Source organism: Rhinoderma darwinii, chromosome 10, assembly GCF_050947455.1.
Source record: "Rhinoderma darwinii isolate aRhiDar2 chromosome 10, aRhiDar2.hap1, whole genome shotgun sequence".
In the NCBI taxonomy this organism is placed as follows: Eukaryota; Metazoa; Chordata; class Amphibia; order Anura; family Rhinodermatidae; genus Rhinoderma; species Rhinoderma darwinii.
The window spans coordinates 61433818-61451563 of record NC_134696.1 but is presented as its reverse complement, the minus strand read 5'-3'; the positions used below and the strand labels follow the sequence as shown (position 1 = coordinate 61451563).

The window sequence follows — 17746 nt, the reverse complement described above, 5'->3', positions numbered from 1 at the left end:
ATATCTTGCCAGTATGTTTTCAACCTTGGGCATTTCCATAGAATATGAAGCAGAGTACCTCTCTCTCCACATCCTCTCCAACATCTACAGGAGGAATTGGGATATATCTTACTTAGACGTTCAGGTGTATAGTACCATCTTAGCATAGTTTTCATTGCTGCTTCATAGTGAGAGCTACATTGTACTGATTTATTAATCCAACTAAAAGCTCTTGTCCACTGTTCAGGAGTAAAGGCCTGTCCCAGCTCTTTTTCCCATTCCCTATATGGGTATGCTTTGTTAAATGAATCGTGATCATATATAAAATTGTAAATGGCTTTCAAGCCTTTACCTCTTCTCGATAGTATGGGAAATATAGCGTTGTTGCAAAAGGTCTCATGTTTATGTTGGTAGCGGAGAAGGTGGTTAATTCTGAAATATGTATAGAATTCTGTAGTAGGTAAGTTAAACCTTTGGGAAAGTATCTCAAATGATATCATATGAGATCCTTCCACGAGCTGAGACAGATCCCTCACCCCCCCCAGTTTCCAATGCTTTATATGTAAGTTTGGAATAGCTAAGGGTAATAGTTCTATTGGAGAATTGGCTTCGGACAAGGGACTGCTAGATTGAGAATACTCATGAAACTTCGACCAGCTATATATTGAGGCCCGTGTCAGTGGAGAAACGCCAGGAGGGGTAGGTATCCCCCAACATGAAGCCAACATCAACAGCTTCAGCGATACTGGATGTGCTCCACACGATTCAATATGTACCCAATGTTTACTATCATCCTCTATCCACCATGATGACAGCTGTGACACCTGCGAAGCCAAATAATAGTGATAAACATCAGGCACTCCCAATCCACCTGTTCTCCTACTTTTAGCTAATAATCTATAGGAAATTCTAGGATGTTTATCGGCCCATATGAAATGAGAGATGATCTTTTGCATTGAAGTGAAAAAGGACATGGGAATCTGAATTGGAAGGGTTCGATAGAGGTATAACAATTTTGGGAGTAATAACATTTTAAAGGCCGCAATCCTTCCAATCCAAGAAACCTCTGATTTAGTCATTCTCTGTGCTTCTACTTGTATATGTGTCAGTAATGGTTCATAGTTGTGTTTAAAAAGCTTTTTGTGTGTACTTGTCAAAACTATTCCTAAGTACTTAATGCCGTCTACTCGCCAATCAAAAGGAAATTTGGTCTTCAAAAAGTATAAAGATTGCTCTGAAATGTTGAGAGGGAGAACCTGCGATTTCTGAGTATTCAGTTTATAGTATGATATGTTCCCAAATAATTTGATAACCTCCATAACCTTAGCAAGAGACGTCTCCGGGTCAGATAACGTCAGAATTATGTCATCCGCATATAGTGAAACTGTATGTGTGCGATCTCCAATCCTGATGCCACTTATCTCAACATCTTCTCTTAAGGCTTGAGCTAGAGGTTCTATTGATAAAACAAAGATCAGTGGCGATAATGGACACCCCTGTCTAGTCCCATTAGTGATGAGGAATTCCTCAGAAAGTGTGCCATTTGTGAATATTTTAGCAGATGGAGCGGAGTATAAGGCTAAAATTGCATCCAAAATACTGCCTTCAAAACCCATATACCTAAGAACCGAAAATGCATACGACCAGCTAATCCGGTCAAACGCCTTTTCGGCATCCAATGATAACAGTACTGCTGGTGTACCTCGGGATTCTAAGGTATGTATTATGTTCAGCACTCTCCTAGTGTTATCAAACGCCTGTCGGCCCTTGACGAATCCTACTTGATCATCCTTTACCAAATCAGGCAAAATAGGAGCCAGTCGGTTCGCCAGCACTTTTGCGTATATCTTTAAATCAGAGTTGAGCAATGAGATAGGTCTAAAGTTTTGTGGTATGTCGGGGATTTTTTCTGGTTTGGGCAATGTTACTATTAAGGCTGATTGATTTTCTTTCGGGAATGTTCCGGTGGCTATGGCTTTTTCAAAGACTGCGTGTAAGTGAGGAATTAGAATACCAGCAAACTGTTTATAATAGTCATTTGACAATCCATCTGGGCCTGGGGATTTACCCAAAGGTAAAGATGTTATTACTTTAGATATTTCTGTCTGTGTAATAGGTAAATTCAGATTATCTACGACTTCCTGTGTGAGTTTCGGGAGCGACAAGGTTTTTAAGAATTTATTAATATCTTGTTCCGATACTGGATGAGAAAAGGGGTCTGCGTGTAGATTGTATAATGAGCTATAATACTCTTTAAATCTATTGGCTATATCCTCTGGATTATATAATTTTCCAGTATCCGTCCCGTTTCTCAGAAAGGGAATTCGAGACTTCGTATGTTGCACCTTAAGACGGGAGGCCAAGAGTCTAGTTGCTTTATCATTTTGGGAATAATATTTAGCTTTTACAGTCTTTAGGTGTTTCTGATATGTATGTAGAAGACAGCTACGAAGTTGTTGTCTCAACTCGTTAAGTTGTTTTGTATGAGTCATAGATTTCTGAGCTTTATTTAAGAGTTCCAACCGCTTGATCTCATCCAGTATAGATGTAATACGAATATTTCTATCTTTTTTATCTCGATGACCTAATTTGATAAATGTACCTCTAATGAAAGCTTTGTGAGCATTCCAAAGAGTATTAGGGTCCGAAACTGAGTTAACATTAGATTGGAAGTATTCATTTAAGTCCTCCTCAAACTGTTTTTTATACTTGGAATGTGACATAATATAAGTATTGTTCCGCCATAGATATGAACGCTTCATACCATGTCTCTCTTCCAGGGATAAAGTAATTGCTGCATGGTCAGACCAGGTAATAGTTTCAATAGTGGAGTCTTGGGATATCAGTAGGCCCTCTCTATCGACAAGGAACATGTCAATTCTTGAGTATGTGCCATGAGCTGCCGAGAAAAAGGAGTAATCCCTCTCTGTGCTATGTTGTGTTCTCCAAACATCATACAACTCCCTCTGCCACAGTACTTTGCTCAGAGTCCGACCATTTCCTCTGGCAGAGGAGGTTGCATCCATATCGGGGTCGACAATCATGTTAAAGTCTCCGCACATTATAAGTTTCCCCTGTTGTAATTTCGCTACAATCCTTGTTATCTTGTGAAAAAAGCGAATCTGTCCCTTGTTTGGCGAATATACCGACACTATAGTGTAGATCACATTGTTAATTGAACAGACTAGTATGATAAATCGTCCTTTCGGATCTATTTTTTCCATCATAGGTTTAAAAGCAAGAGAATTTTTGAACGCTATCATGACTCCTCTGGATTTAGTGGAATAGTGGGCTTGGTATAGAAATGGGAAGTTTGGATGTTTCAATCGGAATGCGTCTTTCAACATTATATGCGTTTCTTGTGCACATACAACATCGCAAGATAGATTTTTAGCTTCCGTCCACAAGAACGACCGTTTTTGTGGGCTATTCAGGCCTTTGACATTTAAAGACATAAATTTTAGTACCATCTTACTACATTATACAATAAGCGGTGATGTTCTTCTCTTTTCCTTTTTAGTATTACCCTCCCTATATCAGAATAGTAGATTCGCCACCATAATGCATCAATTCGACCCTTATATAAGTTCGACCCACATAGTATACCTTGAGTACAAAAACATAAACAAAACATCTTACATATAACATAGGCAAATAACACGGCCATTTTTACTCCGAAGAGTATCTGTACAACAGAAGATAGCATTCCAGCTATCTACAAAAGTGAGGGCAAGTAAACCGTATTTCCTGTTTGCCAACTCTGGATGATCGGAGAGTCAGAACTCCCATGTAATATGTCATAAACCTCAAAGTTTGTCTCTTCTCCGGGATCCCACCACCTGCCACTCATTCGAAATATGCTGAGGTACTTGCTGTTTCGTTTGGCTAGACGTGGGGGGACTCAGATCCCACTGCTTCAACAAGTTGAGTCCATCTTCCACATTCTTGATCGCGTAGAAGGCATTATTTCGGGTGATAAGCAAACGAACCGGAAATCCCCATTTATATAAAATCTTGTTTTCTCTTAAGATGGTAGTTATGGGGATAAGTTGACGTCTTGCTTGGAGTGTCATTGCTGAAAGATCTGTATAGAGCAACAATTGCTGATATGGTTCCGGTAGTTGGCCTGTTTTACGCGTCTTTTCCATTAAATTTTCTTTCACCGTGTAGAAATGTATGCGTGCCAGCACATCTCTCGGCACAGTATCCGCTAGATGTTTGGGGCGGGGAACCCTATGAGCTCTATCAATAGACATATCCGCCTCTGTACATTTTGGTAACATAACTTTTATAAATGACTGTATATATGGTATCAGATCTGGAGGGGTTATGTTTTCAGGTATGCCCCTGAATTTTATATTATTCCTTCTTGACCTGTCTTCCATATCTGCTACTTTAGTACGTAAAAATTGCATTTCCGATTCCATCTCATAATGTGCGTCTATCAAGTCATTATGTGAGCGAGCAAAGTCCCCCATTTTGGATTCAACTTTGTGGACTCTCTGATCCACTTCCTGAATAGCAATTTGAATAGGGTTAATCAAATGCCCAATATCAGCCTGCAAAGATTGACGTAATGCTTTCAACATTTCTTTCATTATAGAATCAGTCACCATCTTATCTGAGGTATGCATATCTTCAAATAAATCTGAGGGAGCTATAGATTCTCTATTTTGCATGTCATCAGCTCTTACCTCAGATGTATCTGTATGTTGTTGTTGGCTTTGTCTTGTCAGGATCTGTGAGGAAGGTGCGGTCTGCGCCATGATGGATTTTTCCTTTGTAAGACCCAGGTATGTCTGATCTTGAATATGCCCATTCACGGCCTGTTCCAAGGGCTGAGAGTCTAACCTCAAGTCTTTCCCCGCTTGTAGAAGTGTTTGTGTCCGAGGGGATACAGATATGCTCCTTCGTTGTGGCAGTGTCAGTGAAATACGTTCCACTGATCTCTGCAGCGGTTCTGAGGCAACGGAGTTAGCCGGCGAGTGTGCTTCGGCGCCATCTTGATTTTGCTCCACCGTGTGTGAGAGATAGAAATCTATAAGTTTCTCCGGTCTTTGGAGAGGCCTTTTTTTTCTCGGCATGTTGCTGCAGGTATCTGGCAGGTTTCTGGCAGGTTAAAGTCTCTTTTTGAGGTCTATTACTGAATGTTCGTCGCTATATGGTTTAACAAGGAGCGGGAGCTAGGTACTCACACGTCCATCCAGTTCAGCAGCCAGGCCACGCCCCCAGAATACAGCTTTAAAGAGGCTCTGTCACCAGATTTTCCAACCCCTATCTCCTATTGCAGCAGATCGGCGCTGCAATGTAGATAAGAGTAACGTTTTTTTTTTTTCAAAAACAAGCATTTTTGGCCAAGTTATGACCATTTTTATATTTATGCAAATGAGGCTTTCTTAAGTACAACTGGGCGTGTTTAAAGTTAAAGTACAAGTGGGCGTGTATTGTGTATGTACATCTGGGCGTTTTTACTTCTTTTACTAGCTGGGCGTTGTGAATAGAAGTGTATGATGCTGACGAATCAGCATCATCCACTTCTCTTCGTTAACACCCAGCTTCTGGCAGTGCACAGACACACAGCGTGTTCTCGAGAGATCACACTGTGACGTCACTTCCTGCCCCAGGTCCTGCATCGTGTCGGACGAGCGAGGACACGTCGGCACCAGGCAACAGAGGCTACATCGACTTACCTGCAAACGCCGATGCTGCTGCAGAATCAACTGTATCCTCTGTCGCCTGGTGCCGATGTGTCCTCGCTCGTCCGACACGATGCAGGACCTGGGGCAGGAAGTGACGTCACAGCGTGATCTCTAGAGAACACGCTGTGTGTCTGTGCACTGCCAGAAGCTGGGTGTTAACGAAGAGAAGTGGATGATGCTGATTCGTCAGCATCATACACTTCTATTCACAACGCCCAGCTAGTAAAAGAAGTAAAAACTCCCAGATGTACACACACAATACACGCCCACTTGGACATAACTTTAAACACGCCCAGTTGTACTTAAGAAAGCCTCATTTGCATAAATATAAAAATGGTCATAACTTGGCCAAAAATGCTCGTTTTTGAAAAAAAAAAACGTTACTCTTATCTACATTGCAGCGCCGATCTGCTGCAATAGGAGATAGGGGTTGGAAAATCTGGTGACAGAGCCTCTTTAAAGGCTCCATCTAGAGTAAGATAACCAGGCAATTAGTTAACAATTGGTATATACTAGATAAGAAAGAGGAATCTGTTATTTTGGGTGCGTAAATGTTTAGTAAGGAATATTTTTTTTTTTTTCGTTTCATTTATCAGCAGGGGGACATAAAGGAATTTTCTCTCAGGATCCGGATAGTTTTCTAGCATATTGTTAGTAGAATTGTCCAGTAGTATGGTTTTGGACATGAATACAGTGCTAATCCATAGGGCCTTAATGGGGTTGTCAGATGCCGGAAAATGTTCCTAATTGATTTGGAAATGTAAAATGGAGACACTAATATACTTTCATCTGCGAAACGGCACAGATGTCCAGATTTGATGCCCTGTCATGTGGTCCAGGAAGTGGAGCTTCTTACCCTTACCTGTGACTTGTTAACACAGCCTCCGGATGCAGGGAGCCCCCCATTTGAGTCGGTGACCACATGAAGGGATTGGCAGTTCATGAGCTAAGCCAGACCCTTCTCTGTCACTTCTGGAAGACAGTAGATCCATGTCTAATCTGCAAGCATCCCTTCTCATCCTGCTCTCCTTATTATGGGTTATCTCCCTTCCTCCACTTGAGTTTTCGCACGGAGATATCTTCTTTCAGTGTGAGCCATCTTTATTATTACTGCTCACACTGAAAGACAATAGCTTTGTGCTAAAGGGAAGGAGTATGTGTAAACTTTAGAACTTGATCCAGAGGAAAAAACCCCATATAGCATTAGCCCAGCTGCCCTAAAAATGAAATATTTCCCTCCTGATCCAAAGTGGTGTTCAGGCTGGATCAACATTCAACAAGAATTCTATACAATGACATAAGAATTGATGTTACTTTGTTCTGAGAAATCATTTAAGCATTTTTCTAGTGGTCGGACCAGCTCCAGATTCACATTTCTAAGGCTATGTTCAAACAGTTAACAAAAAACAGCTGAAATTTTTTACAGCCGTTTTTGGAGCTGTTTTTCTATTGAATCAATGAAAAACGGCTCCAAAAACGGCTCAAGAAGTGACATGCACTTCATTTTACGGGGCGGCTTTTTACGCGGCGTAATTTTAAAATTAGATGTAAAGTAATGCCCCGTAGGAACAGAACGCCGTATATCCCATTGAAATCAATGGGCAGATGTTTGTAGGCATTCTGCTTCCGATTTTTCAGTTGTTTTTCGTGACATTTATGGCCAGAAAAACTGCTGAAAATAGCCCGTGTGAACACACCCTTATAGTAAAGAAGGCTTATCGCCTCCGGAGGAGTGCCCCCTTGTCTTTTGAGAGGATTTTACATGGAACAGCTTTTCACCATATTTTTTGGTCCTTTATATACTGAGACAAATTAATCATGTCCCCGTTTAGATGTCTTTTCTCAGTACTTAGTCAATTTCATTATTTTAATCTTTCCTCACAACTAGGATTGTCTATGCCTCGTCATCAGTTTAGTTGCTCTTCTGTGTATTTTTTACAACTCCAGGGTATCTATTGTAGGGGCTGTGTCTAGACATAGACTTTTTTTTAGTAATGAGTGATACATCGCTGTCCATAGGAATGCATTGAGTAGCTTGAAAATATCTTTAAAATCACTCCATCAAGATATTTGAAATCACTGAAAAAAAGCCAAACTTACTCACCATGGCAGATATACACACCAAATCCCATGAGGACGCAGACAGACCACATTGCTACATAGAGGGAGATTGCGCATGTGCAAAATACTGATGAACTTCCACTCTCACTCCTACTATTCAAGAGGGGGTGGCTTCTTAGTATTATCATTGCACACAGATATATCTTCTATAAGTGTGCCAGTCACACGGTTACATGTAGTGCACTATGCCGGCATACAGCCTATTAGTTACGCTCAAACTATTAGAGAAGGCGGGCTGGCCAGCATATTATAAGTGTACCACACAAAGTACTGACACACTATTCTCCCCAGCATTACAAGGACTGGCTGCATCTGATAAATGCTAAATATTCAATATAAACATGAGGTATTAGTTGATATTTTGGCCAGTAAATATCTTTAAAATCACTTCATCAAGAGATTTGCTAGCAATTTTTATTTATTTTATATATTTTTTTTAAAATCCCTACATGTTGAGATTTCAGAGCTACACACGGTGTCATGAGTATTTTGAAGAGATTTTCAAGCTACTCAATGCATTCCTAGAGACATTTAAAGTCCACGTCTAGTGTATTGCCGTGCAAAAATAAACAAGTGCTTATCCAGCGTACAATACTTGCAGCATATTAAAAAAAAAACATCTGGCCCGTTGAGAACTAACTAAATAGCAGGTTTTCTTACCTATTATAAAATATAAATATAATGTTTCTTGGATCAGGCTTTCCACACTATCCTTGTATTACACTGTGGGGAGGGTAACAAGGTGGTAGAATGGCAAAGAATGAAGCCTACGCGTTTCAAGCACTGGCTGTGCTCTTAATCATGGCTCAGACACCGTCCTGGTGTAAAGGAAAAGGGAGGAAACCTCTAGCTCACCAGCTTCACACTCCTGTGTTGAGTATCGCCCGGATCAGCCGCCACGGCTCGCGGCAGGTAACAATAGCAACGAAGAGAAAGGATCCAGCGATGTATGGTGTAGATAAGGGAAAACTGAGTTCCCACTTTATTGAAAAATAATCCACGAACAGTGACACAAAGTAACGGAAACACCAGGAGGGTAACAATTACAACTGTCCAGCAATAGATCAACACTGAAATAAAGGCAAAATGAAAAAAAAAAATACCAAAACTTTTAACATTTTTTAAAACTGATGTTGGTCAATAGCACAGTTTAAGAAAAGGTCTGAATCTTCAGACCATGACAGTAGTTGCACAAGATTATCGTTAAACAAAGTATTCTTTTACATTCAAAAGATTAAAAAAACTAAATCTTTTTAATCTTTTGAATGATGATGTACAGCAGCTTAAATGTATATAGGGAGAAAATGCCCCCGAACATCAACTCCTTTAGTGCTTTGTACATTCAAATTTATTATGTATATAAAGGTTGTTCTGCTCACCCATTCCATGAATCTCGGCGAGTACACAACATTGGAGTTATCCTCCAAAATGTTAGAAGTTAGGCTTTGTTCACATCACCTTTTGGGACTAACATGCTATGTACACATTTGAAGTGCGCCACTGAACGCATGCACTATGCCTATATAGTATCACGCGTTTGTCATTAACTCCAATTATAGAAAGAAATAATGGTCGTATGTGCTCGGTATACACCTACACTAAATTCTGCTTTGCAATGCACTTAAAAAAAAAGTTATACTGACATATACTGGTCAAAAGTGTGCCAAACAGATACTGTTTTGGCATACGTTTGGCTGTTAGGCTCTGCTCACTAAGCCCACAGGCTAAGTAAATGAAGGATGTCAGCACAGTAAAAACTCTAAGGCTGGGTTCACACGACCAATTTTCAGACGTAAACGAGGCGTATTATGCCTCGTTTTACGTCTGAAAATAGGGCTACAATACGTCGGCAAACATCTGCCCATTCATTTGAATGGGTTTGCTGACGTACTGTGCAGACAACCTGTCATTTACGCGTCGTCGTTTGACAGCTGTTAAACGACGACGTGTAAAAATACAGCCTCGTCAAAAGAAGTGCAGGACACTTCTTTCAGACGTAATTTGAGCCGTTCTTCATTGAACTCAATGAAGCACAGCTCAAAATTTACGGCTGTCAGAGAAGCCTCGCAAAATGCTAGGAGGAGCAATTACGTCTGAAACGAGGCAGCTGTTTTCTCCTTTTCAGACGTAAATGCCTGCTACCGTGTGCACATACCCTTAGGGTATGTGCACACACAAAACCAAAAACGTCTGAAAATACGGAGCTATTTTCAAGGGAACAGCTCCTGATTTTCAGACGATTTTTGCGGCGTTTTTTACGGCCATTTTTGAAGCCGTCTTTTTGCGTGCCGTTTTTGGAAAACGAGGCATAAAAAAACACCCCGTAGGAACAGAACACTGTATTTTCCATTGAAATCAATGGGCAGATGTTTGGGGGCGTTCTTCTTCCGTTTTTTTCAGGCGTTTTTCGTAAACGCCCCTTAGTAGATACCAACCAGTGCTGATTTTACTGTTTTGGCTTTGGAGATTGAATGCAATATTTTATTACTTTATTGTGTATTTATACAAAACTAAGTCAGTGTAATGTAAATTAGGCTTCGTTCACATCTGCATCAGGTCTCATCAGGTTCAGGCGTTCTATCGGAGCTTTTTGTCAGAACGAAACCCTGACTGAAAAACGGAAACCATAGGCTTCCGTTGGCAGCAACATTGATTTCAATGGTGACAGATCCGGTGCAAATGGTTTCCGTTTGTCTCCGTTGTGAAAGGGTTCCGTCGTTATGACGGATGCAATACCACTGTCGACTGCGCTATTCATTCTGTCAAAACGACGGAACCCTTGCACAACAGAGACAAACATTTGCACTGGATCCATCACCATTGAAATCAATGGTGATGCAAACGGAAACCTATAGTTTCCGTTTGTTTCAGTCAAGGTTCCGTTGGTTGAACTTGATGGACATGTGTCTTTTTTCAACCGTACTAACTACGTAACAGAGCCCTGACGCAGATGTGAACGAAGCCTAAGTTGTATAGTTTGTGAAATGTTGTCAAGTTTCTTTGCATTATATATATATTATATATTTGAAATAAAATATTACAAATAATGAATTAAATTATATCTGGTAGGTCCTGTTGTAAGGAAAATTGGTCAAGCGCAGCCTTCACTTCTGCAACAAAAGCATGTAAAGGTAAACTCTAGTACCTAGGAAATAGGATCTGTTTAGAGCAATTTCGCTGTATGAACTGCTAACTATGATCTGTCAGAACGATGTTTAGCATGCTGCATCAGATACAATGTATTGAATTGAAATTCTATGTGTGGAAAAGTGAAAACAAAGATATTGCGTAGCTTATTAGTATTTGTATAATGTCCTTATTTTTATGCTTCTTTATTGGTTCAGTCAATCCCCAGTCAGCAGAAACCCTAAACCCAGCAAAGAGAAGCAGGAATAAATCATGGAGTTTTCTGCTGACTGCTCTCCTGTCTCCTACCTGGAGAGCAGAACAAGCCATGCTTTGTCCAGTAGTTTTCTATTACCAATGCAAAAATACAATAATAGTGACATAAGCAATTCAAACTCACCACAATAGTCATCTAAAGGATGGTTTAAAGGGCAACATTTAGTCGCGGCACAAGTGGTGTTCAAATCACAGGATTACCATGACCACAAACTTGCGAGATTGTCTTGAAGTAATACTTTGATTAATGTTGTTGTGTGGCCCAAGTCTAATTCCTAGTGCAGGGCAACCAGAAGGGTCACAGAGATGCTCAGTAATATAGCAGATTATAGTTTACATGTACAATGTAATCCTGTAAAGCACTACAAAATAGAGATTTACTTTAACACTAGTTTCTATGCCATTTTTAATAGTATCTATACTTAAAAATGTTTCCGTTTTTTCTCAGCAGGTCAACTGCACAAACTCTGCAACAGAAAAAAAGTCTAAAGAATCATCAAAATCGAAATACTTTCTCCCTTCCAAAAACACTGATCTTGCAGTAAGTCATGCAAACGTCCAGCCGCCTGTAAAATTGAAATTTTCATTGAATGCTGGAACGGTAAAAAATGAAAGAACTGCTAAAAATAGTAAAACCACAAAAAGCGATGGATCTTCCGCAAACCTTAAGCCTCTGACTTCTAATCCTACACATGCAAAACCAACTGAAAATGTTGCCCCTGCAGAAAATGCAACACAGATAAATAATGTTTGTAAAAAAAGGCAAATAAGTAATTCCACATCTTTAAATCCAATAACAACTGGACCAAATAAAAAAGAAGGGCTTCTGCCAACTCTCAAGTATCCTTTTAAAGGCAATCCAATTGATTTCCGCTATAAATCACAGATTGCGACGCCTGGAGTACAATCGAATATGTCATATGCATCTGTCTGCAAAAGTAATCTAAACAGGAACCAGTTCAATCAAAATGGGCAACAATTTACTTCAAATAATATGAGCTTTAATGTAAACACCAAGGTTTATTCTACTAATGTTCCCCAATCTAATTCTAGAGGAGACTCTAGAACCACAACGCAGTCAAGCTCCATTATCAAAGAGAACATTCAGACGCTATTGAAGCAGCATGCTAATGGCCTTTCAATTTTCCAACTACAAAAAATATATTTATTTTCATTTCGACATCCACTTAAATTCAAGGGTTCAACTACAGTGAAACAGCTCTTGCAGGAACTAAAGGATGTGGCAAAAATAGAAGGTGTAGGAGTCCAAATGCTTGTGTTTCCAGTTCCTGCTGAAAATAGTCCAAACACTGCTGCCAATGGAGATAATGGTAATTCTCTTATGTCCAAAGTGTATATAGGAGTGTACGGATGTAGCCAACTGTATCTTGACTCTGATAACTTGTTGCAGCGTGATATCACACAACAAAAGTCATTAAAAAAAAGTCACGTTAAAGTTTCTTGACACTGTATTTAAAGGGAATGTGTCGCTAGAATTATTATTATTTTTTTATTATTTAAGTGATTACACATTGTTTTAATTTTCAATCAGGAAATATTATAAATTAGATTCTAATTTATAAAATTTCCATGTGCTGGCCACTAGAGGGAGCAGTTCCCAAAATTGCAGTATGGTCACTGTGGTAAAGTAACCTCATTGATTTATGCTGCAAATTTGGGGTGGACACACTCTCCTCTAGTGTCCTCACACAATCCCCCCTCCCTCCCCCCTGCATTCTCTATGGGGTTGTATGTGCCGTATAGCATCTCTGTATGAGTCGTTAATCGACACATACAGAGATTAAAAAAAATGGCAACCCCCATAGAGAAGTAAAAGTAAGAATACATTAAAAAGTAAAAAATGAGAACACAATTAAATCAAATTTTTGTTAATATTATATTAAAAGCAATATAATAAAAAAATAAATAAATCATGACACCTTCCCTTTAATGCGTTAAACATTAAGATAAAGATGGCTACATCTGTATGTACCATAGAGGCAACCCATGTGGCTGCTAAGGGTTCACTTGATCCCATCCACTTTGCTATTGGGTAGCGACAACCTGTGCAGGGCTCCCCTCCTCAGAGCAAATTAATTGTTAGTAGGGGAAGAGGGGTGGGGAATTGGTCCAAGGGTCATTAAAAGGGGGTAAAAGGAAAAAAAAACGAGGCCGGTGTGTCTTGGGTGGCAAAACCTGGCACCATCATGGGGGCCCAGTTTGATCTTTGCTATGATGCCCATTTTCATCTATTTAAACCACTGAGCTTATATGCTCCATTCAGCCATAACACTAAAACCACTGATCGATGAAGTAAATAACATTGATTATCTTGTTACAATCGCACTTGTCAATGGGGTGTGATATATTAGGCAGCAAGAGAACAGTCAGTTCTTTAAGTTGATGTGCTGGAAGCAGGAAAAGGGGCAAGAATAAGGATCTGAGTGCCAAATTGTGAGGGCTAGACGAATGTGCCAGAACATCTCCAAAATGACAGGTCTTGTGGGGTGTTCCCGTTATGCAGTGGTCAGTACCTACCAAAAGTGTTCCAAGGAAGGGACATAGGGGCCCAAGACTTATTGATGTGCGTGGGGTGCGAAGGCTAGCCTGTCTAGTCCGATATGACAGAAGAGGTGCTGTAGCACAAATTGCTGAAAAAGTTAATTCTGGCTATGATAGAAAGGTGTCAGAATACACAGTGCATCGCAGCTTACTGTATATGGGGCTGCATAGATGCAAACTGGTCAAAGCGCTGGTCATGCTTACCTGTGTCTAACGCTGAAAGCACTTTTAATAAGCACATGAGCATTAAAAAGTGGATCACATTTTCTTTTACATTATGTAGATTGCCAGGGGCATGTGAGTCGCTTATCTGGGGAAGACGTGGCACCAGGGTGCACTATGGGTAGAAGGCAAACCAGTGGAGGCAGTGTGATGCTCTGGGCAATGTTCTGCTGGGAAACCGTGAGTCCTAACATTCATGTGGATGTTAGGAATAGTTCATGTCACATTTTAGCCCTACAGTTTAGCTTCTCCGACATGCACACTAAACGTGTCCATAGAGCTCTATTAGCCCGATGGAGACAAAGAAATTATGCTATTCCATCCTGAGGGATCCCGCAAAAAAAAAAACCCTATAAATTTTTTAACGTGGGAGCATATGGGTGACGGATACCACTGTACGGTATCCTTCACAGGTAAATGTTAAATCTATACCTCAGAAAGCTCCTGGCATCACTGTCCATATATGGACAGTGATGTCAGGGGCTTTTCTAGGGCAGGAGTCCCCGGCCAGAGCACTTCTGATTCTCTGGCCAGGGACTCCAGTATCTTAAAGCTCCTAACTTCACTGTCCTTATATGGACAGTGACATCGGGGTCTTCTCCAGTGGAGCAATCCCAGGCCAGAGTGATGCTGACTCTCTGCCTGGGTATTCCGGCATCGCAAACCTCCTAATGTCACTGTCTATATATGGACAGTGACATCAGGGGCTTCTCCGGGACAGAATCCCCAATCCAAGCGGTGCGAACCTGCTGGCTGTGGATTCCAGCGTCACAAAGCTCCTAATGTCACAGTTCATATATGGACAGTGACGACAGCAGCTTCTCCAGAGCCAGAGTCCACAGCCAGAGCGCTTCCAATGCATTGAAAAGCTCTTGACTTCACTGCCCATATATGAACGGTGACGTCAAGGGCTTCCATGGGACCGTGATCCCCGGACATAGTGCTTGCGATGCCTTGGTCGGGGACTCTGGCATTGTAGCTCCTGACATCATGGTCCATATATGGACAGTGTAGTCAGGAGCTTCCCCGGGCACAGCACATCAGATAGCAGTCTGCCCATAGGTTCAGGCAATGTATCATACAGTATACCTATACAGTGGGATACATTTCATTCTTCCGATGGAGGTATATGTTGGGAGTCCTTCGGACGGAAGGCTATAACGCAATGTGAACAGGGCTTTACTTTGACACGTACTACCTATCTAAACATTGTTGCAGATTAAGTACATCCCTTCATGGCAACTGCACTGCTTAATGGCAGTGGCCTCTTTCAGCAGGATCATGCACCCTGCCACACTGCAAAAATTGTTCAGGAAAGGTATGAGGAACATGACAAAGAGTTTAAGGTGTTGATGGCATCTAAATTCCCCAGATCTCAATCTCATCTAACATCTGTTAGATGTGCCGGAATAATAACTCCAATCCATGGAGGCACCACCTCGTAATGAACAGGACTTAAAGAGGCTCTGTCACCACATTATAAGTGCCCTATCTCCTACATAAGGAGATGGGTGCTATAATGGAGGTGACAGCAGTGCTTTTTATTTAGAAAATCTATCTATTTTTACCACGTAATTAGCGGTTTTAGCTTTATGGGTGTGTTTTTACTATTGACCAATTGGGCTTTGTGCAGATACGTGTATGCCGCTGACCAATCAGCATCATACACTTCTCTCCATTCATTTAGTTAGCGCATAGTGACACTGCGTTGTTCACTATGTGCTGTCTTATACTAATACATTAACGTTACTGAAGTGTCTTGACAGTGAATAATGATTGCAGAGGAAAAAATGGGATATGAACGGCGCTGCAACTCAAGAATGATGCTTGGAATGGTTATAATGATAAGATCTTTTATTCAATAGGCTACGCGTTTCAATGCCGCACCGGCATCTTCCTCAGGCCATATGGCCTGAGGAAGATGCCGGTGCGGCATTGAAACGCGTAGCCTATTGAATAAAAGATCTTATCATTATAACCATTCCAAGCATCATTCTTGAGTTGCAGCGCCGTTCATATCCCATTTTTTCCTCTGCAATCATTTCTACACGGAGACCCATTGGTGTGACCGTCTGGGATTTCGGCTGCAGCACTTACCATCCTACGTGACTGATCTTACTTCTTGTGGTAAGCCTACACCTGTCACATTTTGACTGCTATTTTTGGGCTTACTTACGCTATGTGGCGCCGTGTGTTTTTTCTTGTATCATTGACAGTGAATAGACATTCCTTTCAGCCAGGACAGGATGTCTATTCACAATCCTGACACTTCGGTAACGTTTCTGTGGTACTTACAGCAGAGCAAGCGTAATATCGCGAGATTACGTTGTAAATGACAGGTTACAGTGAGATTACGCTTGCTCTGCTGTTTGTACCACAGAAGCGTTACCGAAGTGTCGGGATTGTGAATAGACATCACGTCCTGGCTGGAACGAATGTCTATTCACTGTCTAAACACTTCAGTAACGTTAATGTGTTAGTATAAGACAGCACATACTGATCTAGCAGGATCCCTATGCGCTGAGGAAATCATTGCAGAGAAGTGTATGACGCTGATTGGTCAGCATCATACACTCCTCTGTACAACGCCCACTTGGTCAATAGTAAAAACACGCTCATTTGTCCATTAAGTAAGTAATTAGCATAAAGCTAAAATTGCTAATAACTTGGTGAATATAGATCGTTTTTCTAAATAAAAAGCACTGCTGTCATCTACATTATGTAGGAGATAGGGCACTTATAATGTGATGACAGAGCCTCTTTAAGGGTATGTCTTCCTTTTACGTCTGAAAAGACAGACTGTTTTCAGGAGAAAACAGCTGCGTAGTTTCAGACGTAAATGCTCCTCCTCGCATTATGCGAGGCGTCTTTGACGCCTGTAATCTTGAGCTGCTTTTCATTGACTTCAATGAAGAACGGCTCAAATTACGTTTCAAAGAAGTGTCCTGCACTTCTTTGCCGAGGCAGTCATTTTACGCGTCGTAGTTTGACAGCTGTCAAACGACGACGCGTAAATGACAGGTCATCTGCACAGTACGTCGGCAAACCCATTCAAATGAATGGGCAGATGTTTGCCGACGTATTGTAGCCCTATTTCCAGGCATAAATAGAGGCATAATACGCCTCGTTTACGCCTGAAAATAGGTCGTGTGAACCCAGCCTAAAGGATTTACTGCTAATGTCTTGGTGCAAGATATCACAGGACTCCTTCAGAGGTCTTGTGCAGTCCATGCCTTGATGAGTCAGAGCTGTTGTGGTGGCACGAGGGGGACCTACACTATATTAGGCAGGTGGTTTTATTGTTATGGCTGATCGGTGTATATACATCTACATGTTCACTGTGGTTGTGAACTTTATAGGGTGAGAATTGTTTACAATTTTTTTTTGTAGAATACTGTAATGTTAAATGGTAGACAATTCTTGTTTGCTAAACTGAGAAAGTTACCAATAGTAATTTAGAAGAATAAATAATAGTATAATTACTACTTTTTATTGTATAATATGTTATATTATTATAATCAGTAGTTAAATAACAAAAAACATTATTCTCAAATAAATACGTAAATGTGTATCATCTACCATAGATGTGAAAGCTAATATAAAAATTACCCATTTTACTCTGGCACTACATTGAGACTTGGGTGCACATATGAGTTTTGTTTTTATCTCATGTTGGAAGTCAGTGCTAGATGCTTTAAAGAAGTATTTAATTGTGAGACCGTGCACTGCTCCTTAGTGTTCTAGTATAGGAAAAGTAAGGG

At 40.7% G+C, this 17746-nt stretch overlaps 1 protein-coding gene across 1 annotated transcript in view; it reads left to right on the top strand.

Moving 5' to 3' along the window:
- Nucleotides 1-17746, top strand: part of LOC142661472 (uncharacterized) — a 68845-nt gene that overhangs the window by 49346 nt on the left and 1753 nt on the right. The window contains exons 3-4 of the mRNA XM_075838869.1: nt 10869-10930; nt 11653-12532. Coding sequence (XP_075694984.1) covers nt 10869-10930; nt 11653-12532 — 942 coding nt within the window. The remainder of the gene's footprint in view (nt 1-10868; nt 10931-11652; nt 12533-17746) is intronic.